This window comes from Ascidiella aspersa, chromosome 3 (genome assembly GCF_963924565.1).
Source record: "Ascidiella aspersa chromosome 3, kaAscAspe10.2, whole genome shotgun sequence".
NCBI lineage: Eukaryota > Metazoa > Chordata > Ascidiacea > Phlebobranchia > Ascidiidae > Ascidiella > Ascidiella aspersa.
The window spans coordinates 17,651,146-17,661,779 of NC_139449.1; the positions used below are offsets into that span (position 1 = coordinate 17,651,146).

The 10,634-nt window shown below is 34.0% G+C and overlaps 2 protein-coding genes across 8 annotated transcripts in view; one reads left to right on the forward strand and one right to left on the reverse strand.

The window, feature by feature from the left end:
• The window catches only part of LOC146160485 (protein scribble homolog), a 49,319-nt gene extending 46,781 nt beyond the window's left edge, over positions 1 to 2,538 (reverse strand). For all 6 annotated transcript variants that reach the window (XM_083384450.1, XM_083384453.1, XM_083384452.1 and 3 more), the window contains exons 1-6: positions 2,400 to 2,538; positions 1,837 to 1,960; positions 1,505 to 1,622; positions 1,209 to 1,287; positions 878 to 967; positions 362 to 557 (exon numbers count right to left, since the gene is read on the reverse strand). In XM_083384450.1, the coding sequence (XP_083240576.1) occupies positions 362 to 557; positions 878 to 967; positions 1,209 to 1,287; positions 1,505 to 1,622; positions 1,837 to 1,960; positions 2,400 to 2,446 (654 nt within the window). In that variant the 5' untranslated portion in view covers positions 2,447 to 2,538. The remainder of the gene's footprint in view (positions 1 to 361; positions 558 to 877; positions 968 to 1,208; positions 1,288 to 1,504; positions 1,623 to 1,836; positions 1,961 to 2,399) is intronic.
• Positions 2,539 to 5,220: 2,682 nt separating this feature from the next.
• LOC146160486 (serine/arginine-rich splicing factor 7-like) lies at positions 5,221 to 10,341 on the forward strand. Of its 2 annotated transcripts, XM_083383589.1 has the most exons (4): positions 5,918 to 6,059; positions 8,914 to 9,114; positions 9,825 to 9,965; positions 10,200 to 10,341. In XM_083383589.1, the coding sequence occupies exons 1-4, from the start codon at positions 6,053 to 6,055 to the stop codon at positions 10,205 to 10,207; spliced, it is 357 nt and encodes a 118-aa protein (XP_083239715.1). In that variant the 5' UTR covers positions 5,918 to 6,052; the 3' UTR covers positions 10,208 to 10,341. The 2 variants fall into 2 exon arrangements, with proteins under 2 accessions (XP_083239714.1, XP_083239715.1); XM_083383588.1 differs by lacking the exons at positions 9,825 to 9,965; positions 10,200 to 10,341 and adding an exon at positions 9,470 to 9,817 and having other exon boundaries at positions 5,221 to 6,059.
• Positions 10,342 to 10,634: the final 293 nt, after the last annotated feature.

The window sequence follows — 10,634 nt, forward strand, 5'->3', positions numbered from 1 at the left end:
CAACACATACCAACTCCCCACAAACAAAAGCATATTTGGATGGCTAAATATCTGTTTGACAGAAAATCTTTTCATAAAGTCATTTTAATGATAAATGAAAGACCAGCCACTTACCTTGAAAGGGACAAATTTTATGGTATACTATGGCTGTTCTTAAACTTGCACAGTTACAATCACAAGAGTTTCAAACATTTTCTAACAATAAAACACAATTTAAACAATCAATAATAGTTTTTTTTCTAAATTGCCTTAATCCTTTCAGCCGGTCTTATCCCTTGTCTTCAAGTGAGCCAAAAAAGGTTAAACAGATCTTTGCAAAACTTTGCTTCACAATTAGATAGAACTATGAATCTTAACTAACCTCTGGTAAAACAGTAAGATGGTTTCCATCCAGCCAGAGCTCACGCAAGCTTTTAAGTTGGTTGATGCTGTCTGGCAAATCCTCAAGTTCATTGTTGCCAAGGTCGAGTTGCTCTAGTACCGCAATGCCACACAAGTTGTAGGGAATTGATGGCAGTAGATTTTCACGACACTCCAGGGTTTGCAGCTTGGTCAGACTTTAAACCATTGAAAATGAACAGGATTATTATTGGGACTGGCCGTCAATTAAGTAACAAATTAAAATTCTTAAAGCTAAATGTTGGAGAATGCTTTCGAAACAAAATTAACATAAATTTTGTAAAGGTATTGGTGTTCTATCTAACACTTAAAAACACTAATACAGTCTAAACTTACACCAACTTCTAGATAACCTGTCAAGATTTGTTTATAGACAGAGCAGTTTGTGTCCCAATTTAGATTTAGGAAAATTAGAAGTTGACTTATCTTCTATTGGACAAATAAATTTATATGACTAGCCTGAATTTTCAATACTTACTTTCCAACATCCTGGGGAAGGCGAATGAGAGAGATGTCATTAAGATTGAGGTGTTTTAAATTAAATAGGTCACAGATTCCATCCGGAAGTCTTAATGTAAAAATGTATGACATTAAAGATGTAACCACTGTTTAACACAAAAGGTTTAACTAGAAAACAAATATATTTTTCATGTTTAATAAGGTTTTTTTAACACAGATTAACATTATTTAATCTAAATCATGGCCTCTAAGGATTTAACTAATTCAGTTTTAGACCAAACATTGCAATAAGTTTTATATAATCTCCAGTTTTATGTAGCATATATAATTAAATAGTGTATTGCACCTACTTGGTTAGAGGATTTCCACTAAGATCAAGCACCTCCAAAGATTTACAAAATTTAATTGTTTCAGGTATTTCAGCCAAATCTGACAAAAAAAAGTTTTACAAAGTGAGCATATTTCAAAAAACATAGTGGGTCTACTGAAATGTTTATCATTAATAGTGGGCAATAAAAGTTCAGTTTTGTTTATCTTTCTAGTATCTCCTATATATATACAGTACACTTTACACACTAAATACCGGTAATCATATTTTGCATTTAAACATTGTGAAATAATGATACACTTTTAAGTGAATACATACCATTCCTGCTTATGTCAAAGTCTACTAAGCAAACAAAAAGTGCAACATCTTGTCCCAGAATTTGAATTTCATTATCACTTAATCCTAGTTTGCGAAGCTTGTTCATGCGGTAGAAACTCTGTAGAATAAATAAAGAGTTTCAATACTGATCAGCATTTTTGAACTCATCTGACACCAGTTGTACTACAAACATACTGAGTTCACCACAATATATGAATTTATGATGCAGACTTTTAACAGAATATTGGTGTACTGACATAAAGAGATCTTAATGACTCAAAGTTCAAGAATGGATTTAGAAAAAGGGTTATTATTAATAAATAGTAATTTACTTTTGGCAAATCTTTGATCTGGTTTGAATCTAGAAGTAACTCCTCAAGTGTCCGGGAGTATCGCAAAACATCATCTGGTACAACCATTAAAGAACAGTGGCGTTTGTCAATGCTGTCAATTTGCCTAAAAAATATAAGAGTAGTTGATTACTGATCACCATAAATGCAGTCGCCTTTCTGGTGCAGGTACACACCTAATATTCTTTGAAAAAAAATTTGTGTGCACACTTTTAGCAACTTGCACATACATTTATTAGCAACTTTCACACATTAATTCCTGAAAAAGGTTGAGTTGTACTAGATTCCAAAATTAATATGGACATAAAACCCTAATTGCACACCTGCACACCTCAAAGTTTGGTGCTGCACACCCAAAATCTCAGCGTGAAGTGCCATGAAATGCAGACTGCCAATGATCAATTTAACAATTTTATCAAGTTTTGGCATGCAAATGGGGCTTAAAACATAAAGCTAAATATTCTGCTGCATATGTAGAATACATAGATGGTAAAAATAATAGTGAGAAAGGATTCATGCATATGTATTGGATAAAGGTAACCCACCTGTTGCAGCGAAAGCTTGGAAAACATTTCCATAGACGAACAGGCATTTTGAAGATTTAATGCAAACAAATGCAGTATTTTTTCAAATGTAATAAACTTACACGACATTAAGTGCATGCACCCATACTAAAAATTAATACTGAAATAAAAACAATGTTTTTTTTAAAAAGTTAGGATCTGCATTATAACAAACATCCTTATATATATCATAATTGGCCAAAAAATCTGACTACTGTGCAAGGAAAAACTTCTACAAAGAAATATAAAAACTCTGCGCTGGTCTACAATCGTACCACATTCTCGCCCGGGTGTTTATATTGCTAACATTATTTGGGTTAGGTTGCTAGTTAGCATTAATTAGAGTTTGGATGGGTCAAGTATTTATTATTAATATTAGGAACAAGTTATTAGACAGAATCGCCACGCAATTATTTATTTGATTTGAATTAGTTTTAATTTTCCATATTTGCATTATTTTAAAAGATTTATTTCATAAATCTATGTAAATAGCATCAGGATACACATAGGTTATTTGGTGAGATCTATATTTACTCTCCCTTTTTTATTTCTTCCTTACAATTTTAATTTGCACAACTCGTTTCTTTACTGTAAAAAAAACAAAATGGTAGAATTCTAGACCAGTTTTAAAAATCAGGCAGTATAATGTTAAATGTGTCTAGAAACAATCTGAATTACAAAGCTTAAACACAAAATCAAACTCCTAATCCTAAATCCTTCGCTGTGATGTTGGAAAATAAATGTATTATATGGCTCATAGAAATTCGAAACAAATAGGCTTGGTGTCGCCCTTGACCTCAGTCAACTTTGGAATAATTCATATATTATCAGTTTTTAATGAAAGCAAAATTAATTCAGAACTAAAACATATTTTACATTTAACTTTATCGCATAATAAAAGCATATTTTTGATTCTTACAGACCACATTGATGACACCTTTTCAAGATATAGCAAAAACTGAGTAACAGTTCTTTCCTTTCAATAAATATGAATTTAACTTAGATATAAATTAATTGTATTTAAACCCATATAAAATGGCAAATATTCAAAGTTCAAACAATAAAATATTTTTGTACGTTTTCTGGTATTCCCGCTTTCAAACGATATCTTTGTCACGTGAGAGCATCCAATTGTGACAATTAATCAGGTTGAAAGAAAAATCTCGAAACGAGGTTAGAAGTTAGAACTAATAAATGTCTACTAAGCTTCGGTGTTGGATTTCTTCCAGGGGCCAAACGCGAAATTAAATATGCAATTTGTCGCGCCAAGCAGCACGGGGCAAAGTATGGAATTTTAAAATACATTGCTTGTTTCGAAAGAGACCATTAACCCGACTAAAATAGTTTAGGAAGTGGCTATTTACCAAAACTTAAATTCGAAGTACGGTACGGTAAACGATCCATTTTACATTTATGGAAGAATGAGCCGGTCTCCGAAGTACAAAATTCAAAGTTTGATAAATGACTGTAGAATTAGTTTGCAACTAAAACCAAGACGCCGGTTTAGAATTCGGCGCTCTTTCACTATTGTACGTAAAAATTAATAAAAAAAAAATTTTCTTCAAATGCCGTTTACCACAACACATATTGTTTGGGTTAGGGTGCGGGTTAGCGTTTGGGTGAGGGTGGGTCAAGTAATATTATGTTTATTATTAATAATAACTTGACCCATCCTCACCCAAACGCTAACCCTAACCCAAACAATATGCGTTGTGGTATGCGATATTATTATTATTTTTTTCTGCATAACTTTTCACGTACAATAGTGAAAGAGCACCTAGAATTCCACCACAATGTTGAAACAATTATTAAATTAACGCACAATATTTGGGTTGAGGTGTCGACTGTCGGTTAGTGTTTTAAGTATTATTATCTTTATTATTTCATAGTGCTGCTTTACCTACCCAAACACTAACCCAAATTATCTTCCCTGTGGTAGGATTTTAGACCAGTGCTTAATATTTATTTAACAATATTGTTTAACCTAACTAAACGCCAACCCACATCCTAACCCAAATAATGTTTATTGTGTTAAGATATTAGACCAGCGCCAAAGTTTTTCTACCCTTTTATGACGTTTAAAATTTGCACTAATGTTACCCGGCAAATAGCCTCTTCCAATAGGTTAAATTAATTTACAGCATAGAATTTGCCTAGGGTGACACTTGAAGTGAGCGTGCAAAGCATATCAGCATAGTGAAACTATAGACCAGGGGTCGGCAACCTTTTTGTAGTCGCGGGCCGCGAAAAAAAATGCGTTTGTTTGATTTAAAATCCGACTCCACACATCGTCATCCATACTACTAATGAAAAGTGTAATAAAACTACTTTGAGGAAACGCAATAACATTAGTTAATCTAGTTGAGTGTTTGTCAACCTTTTAATTCCTGGGCACACATGGCGAGCGCGATTTTATTTTGGTATAACGCCATTTCTTGCAAGTTTTCATTAGCCTACATTGCTGACAGTAAAAAATAAAAAAATGCTAAAAAATATATGTCCAATATTTGTGAATACGTTTTCCGTTTGTCCGTAACGCACTTTGCAGCCTTTCACGGCACAACGGTAAAGAAGTGCTGATCTATATTTCAAAAGAAAGCGTCAAAACATAAACAAATCGAATGGAAAAGGATCATTCAAAAAATTTTTTGCACTTAAGTTGTTAAAATAGTTAAAAAGTATTTAAAATGGAATCATGCCTAGTTTGTCAAAGAGGCGGCGGGCCATAGGTTGCCAACCCCTGCTATAGACTAAATAAAGATAAAATGGTCACATAACTACAGTGGAACTTGATCCATAGTTACAACTTTAAAATTAGGTATGTTTGATGTGTTTGCTTCGCACTCTGCAGTACCAATTTTTTCGGAATTTTAAAAACACAGATGCAACACGAAGACATGGCTCATATTAGTATTTGTGTCACTTTGAAAAAACACTGCTCTAAATTACAAATTTGCCAAATTTTCGCAGATTTTTTGTGTGTTTGGTGAGTGTCATGTCTGGTTTTGTAACCAAAATAGGGTGGACATACAGCAATCCACTGATGGGAGGACAATTTTCCACTCTCTGCTATTCAACCTGTACGATTTTAGTGTGCTGCACTGTTGGTTTTAAACTTCTTGCTGTATGGTACAAGCAAGCAAATGCCAAATAGTCCAGAGCCTTTAACCGCTAAATTTTATTCATCAGATGCAAACTATATATGCAATATCCCTCTCCCGAGTCCGCAGCCCTGGTCTACAAACAATACGCAAAAAATATTGTGGCCCACCATTCTGTCAACCTTGGACCAACCTGGGCTATAACATAAAACTTCATGCGTTTGGTGTATTATAACACATATATATTAAAAAACTGACCTGAATTCATCTTCCTCTTAAAGTCTTCCGGTAATTATTGTTTGGCAGATTCCTGTGATTTCTTGCAATTAAAAACAGGGTAAATCAATATGTCCCATCGTGATACAAAGGTGTACGTCGGCAATCTTTCTTCCAGCACAACCAGAGGAGATCTGGAGTATGAGTTTGAATATTATGGGCGACTAGCAAATGTCTGGGTAGCCAAAAGCCCACCTGGCTTTGCTTATGTAGAATTTGATGATTATCGCGATGCAGAAGATGCGATAAAGGGTTTGGATGGGAGGTATGTTTCATTGTATTCAAATTAAAAAACACTTAATTTAAGTTATTTGATGCAATGCCTAAAGTCCAAGTCAAGTCATTTGTCTAAATGACTCAAGTCATTTTCTAGCTCATAGAAATAAAAATACTCCAGTTAAGTTATTGTTTATGTGGCAAATATTAAAACTTACGACCTTGGCCACACTGCTCAATGCTCATGCATGGGGGATATAGACCTCGCGTTTTAAACTTTTTAGAATTTAATGCCCCAAAGTTATGCCTGTGAATATTTAACATAATCCTTGTGCTTGCTTCATATATCCAGCGCACACTAGTAAAAATATTAATACCTATATACTTGAATATTTATATTCAGTCATAGTTACCTCTAAAAGTCGACCTAACAGGTTCACATTTAACCGATTTAACCTATTGAGGACAATTCAAAAAATCTTGCACTCTGTTCAAAAGAGTCATCATTCAAGTTTGATTTCAATTCGGAATTGGTGCTTCATTTACAAATTCATAACTGCCCAAGTTGAAAAAAAATACCTTTTTTGCATATAAAGTGCATAAAGACCAATTTTATTATGGACATTAGATTTTCACACAACCTTGTGTTAATCAACACTTACCTTAATAAAACAATATGAAGTACATTACATATTTTCTTAGTGATATTTTACACAAAATAATAAAGATTCAGCTGACAAGAATTGAATGATCACACAAATGTTTTTTTTAAATGAGTAATGCCATGATAACACTGGAGCCTTAAAAATAAGACTACTTTATATATGTAAGCTAAATTGTGCATTCCAAACTTGGGAAATAGCAATATATATATATATAAACTTAAACAATGGTTTACGTGCGACCATACCAGGGTTGTTCCTAAGAAAAAAATTACACTCGCCAGCGTGGCGAGCGGCTATCAATCAGCACTCGCCCAGATGAAATAACACTCGCCAAATTTGTTGGCACGCTGTCTACAAATAACTGCCCTATCGCGGTCATTTCTTGGGTTGTCGTTAACCTGTCTTATGGTTTCTATATGTAAACATTAGTTTTTATAAAATTCTGATCGTTTATTTCCCTACATGGATAAACAAATTAATGACCCATAAGCAGTTTACTCTTAAAACAATGTTTTTAGCCGAGATATTTTGTACAGTCTTTAATGAAAAAAAGAACACTAACAATTTAGTAGCCACTGCCTGCCTGTTTTCCCTTGTTTTTAAATGCTTGCGCTCTTTTTTTCGTATTCAGGTTTTTCTGTGCTTAAAGGACGTTTCACCGCAGGTTGCTTTGCTTCACAAACAAAACGCCACATTTTGCCTAACACTATATAGTTACTGGTTGAACAGCAAGTAATCACAAAATAATTATAAATTTACAACTAAACCATTCTTTCGCACAGTTAACAACCATATACCAAAGGTTCTGTGCTGTGCGACGTGGGTTGTTTCAATTTTCCAAGGGCGGCCGCAATGGTTTCGATTTGTATCTAAACATAATCGCGATATAAAATATTTACAGACAAGTATTTTTTAATCTTTGGCTTGGTTGTCCGTTATGAACTTAAGAGATCGCAACAATATACTTACAGAGACTTATTGCTGATTCTCAGCTGTAGTTACGATATTTTAAAATACCGTAGTGCTCAGTAGGCCATTCCGGTCCCTCAAAACATCTTAAAAATCACTGCTTACAAACAATATTATACATTTGCATTCAAACTTATTGTTACCAAGAACTGCAGCAATTGCTTATTGTTTTCTTAACAAACAATTCAGAAAAGTAAACTTTTTATCGCTGGGTACATCGCAGGTAAAGTAAACTTTTCCAAAGGCGTCAACGACTGGCTTAAACATTTAAAAATTAACAACGTTCAAGTTAAACAATAAACTTTATAACTATTTACCACTGCAGCAATAACGTCTTTGATTGTTTACTGGTAAACGATTTTTTAAACGAGACAATGAGTCTTTATTATGATCATACAACGGGACAAAGAATCTTTATTAAGAGCTTCAAAGGTGACTCCGATTAACCTTATTATGTGTGCAGTGTTGAATGTATTTGCTCCTTAGTGGTTAACAAAATAACCCGCGCTAAGTAATATTTCGGTAAGAAGTGGTGCAAAATTTCTCGCCAGTCGTGCGTGTGGGTGTCAATCAGCACTCGTCCGGAGTGACTTGCACTCGCATTGGCGAGTGGGCGAGTGCTTAAGCCCAACCCTGCATACACAGACGTAAACAATGGTTTACGTGCAACCATACACCTGTTGGCTAAATGGCATACGAATTGTTTACCATATTAATATTAAGAAATTTCTACTCTATATAAATAGTTGAGCAATTTAAGAATCCTTGTGAAAAAAATTGCATGTATAGGTTTGACCGAAAACAGCAATATTACTTATTCTATTGCCTCATGTTAAGGCATAAATTTGTTTTGCATTTTTTTATGTATTTTTGAATTTTCTATTTGTGTGGTATACAAAGTTATTAGTAAGTTGGTAAATGCATTATATCCATAGCACTTTTTTATTAAGAGACTAACATGGAGCCACAACATAATAGGATAGCACCAAAAAAGTTATTTAAATACCTTACCTCGGGCTTGTGGCAAGTAGCATTTTAACACATGTCGGATATTCCCTGCTTTACAAGATACACCTTTATACAAAATTCTGAAGATACTTTGTTAGATAAATATGCTGCTACTAGGCATAGTATACTTAAAAGAAGCTCTTCTGGTGCAAAGTTGGAGAAAATAAATAAGTACCCAAAGAGCTTATTTTATTGTATATCGCATTAAAGCTTTTTTTGTCTACTTTAGAATTTATATATTGTATATGTATTCCTTTTTAGAGAGTTGCATGGTCGACGCATCCGTGTTGAATGGTCCCATGGTGGCCCAAGAGGAGGACGGGAATTTGGTGAACGAGGCAGGGAGCGTGATAGGGGTTCCAGGAGATCCTTTCATCCTAATGACCGCTGCTATAACTGTGGAGAAACTGGCCACTATGCATATGACTGTGACCTTTATCATAGGAGGAATTCACGAGGAGGGTATGATAGTTTTATGACATATAAATGTAAATGTTCTTTGCTAAACGGTATTTCGAATAATAATTATACCAGTAATTGTTAAAAAAGTTATAAACATTTTTTTGCAAACTTTCTATCCTTTAATAGTAGAAAGTAGACCATTTTGCTCAACATGTAAAATTAAAATAGGTGCATCTAAAATTAAATGTGGTTCTTGCTGCTTAATAACTGTTGAAAATATATTTAGAAAGTTGCATCGTGTATAGTATGATTTTAAGAAAAATACTGTAGGTAATAATTTTGCAAAAATTTGACTTTGCCTTTGACATTAACAAAAGAAACAAAACACTGACAGGCTTGCCCTAATGTCATTCAGGGTATAGAATTTGAGATCTGCGATATTGAGATTGGAGACTCTTTTGGAGAACTAGAGATTCTCTCCGATGATTGAGAAACTTGAGACTGCTGACTGGCTTACTCCTGAATAGAAATAGATATATTCATTAAGTTGAACAACATACTTTTTGTAATTTAAAATATTTATTTCCTATATCATTACTTTGCTCCCAAGGCAATTAAGCACTTATGCAATGAGAAATGCAAAACTTTAAATAAGAATTTTTCACCTAAAGTGGTTTTATCCAATGCAACAGTTTTAATAATTTCGTATTAAGTAAACAACTAACAAGTATTTCATGGTCACAATGTCTGACATTGATGAATATTTTCAGAAGTGATAGACGTAGAAGTCGGCGATCGAACTCTCGTTCTCGATCAAGATCACGCTCACACAAAAGAAGAAGATCCAGAAGTTATTCGCGTTCCAAGAGTCGATCTCCGAGACGCAGAAGTGCATCAAGAAGCCGCTCTCGGTACGTGTGCGCTTATAATAATTCAATTAAAAAACTATAGTGACTATGTTTATGCCTCCTGCTATTAAAATTACGAAATCTTGCAAAATAAGGCTTTAATATTTCAAAGATTGTTGCGAAACTGTCATAGCATACCATTACGATAAACATTTTTATTTATGATAGTATACCTTAAATGAAACTTCACCCATTAGTTCTTATGTTTGGAAATTTAATTTAATTATATTTTTCAAGGAGTGTGAAATCGCGGTCCCGTTCCAAATCTCGAGACAGGCGTTCACGTTCGGATTCGCGGGGTCGCAAATCGGGAAGCGAGAAGCGTTCTGCAGTAAACGGTGATAGTGTCAACAAACGAAGTGTTTCAAAGTCCCGTTCCAGATCCAGGTCTTAAAGATTCACATTTAAATATGATAACGTCGCTCTATGGCTTTGTCAGGACTCTATTTGTCAATAGCGCTGTGGTTGTTTTTATCCACTGTTCAATTGTTTTCAATAGAGAGTCGTTTGTCAATCTTGCACAATGTTTGCGACAAATGGTTAGGTCTGTATGTTTTTAAAATCGTTGTAATGTAAAAAGGCAATATCTGTAAATAAACTTTCTGATTTGTAAAGTGGTGTTTGTGTGGAGCAAGTTTTATGTCATCAAAAATGCCATAACAAGGTAATCAT

Excerpts from the sequence above, each read along its gene's own strand:
- LOC146160486 (XM_083383588.1), top strand. The coding sequence starts at position 5,866 with ATGTCCCATCGTGATACAAAGGTGTACGTCGGCAATCTTTCTTCCAGC. Across the intron at positions 6,060-8,913 it reads ATAAAGGGTTTGGATGGGAG|AGAGTTGCATGGTCGACGCA; the intron begins GTATGTTTCATT and ends ATTCCTTTTTAG.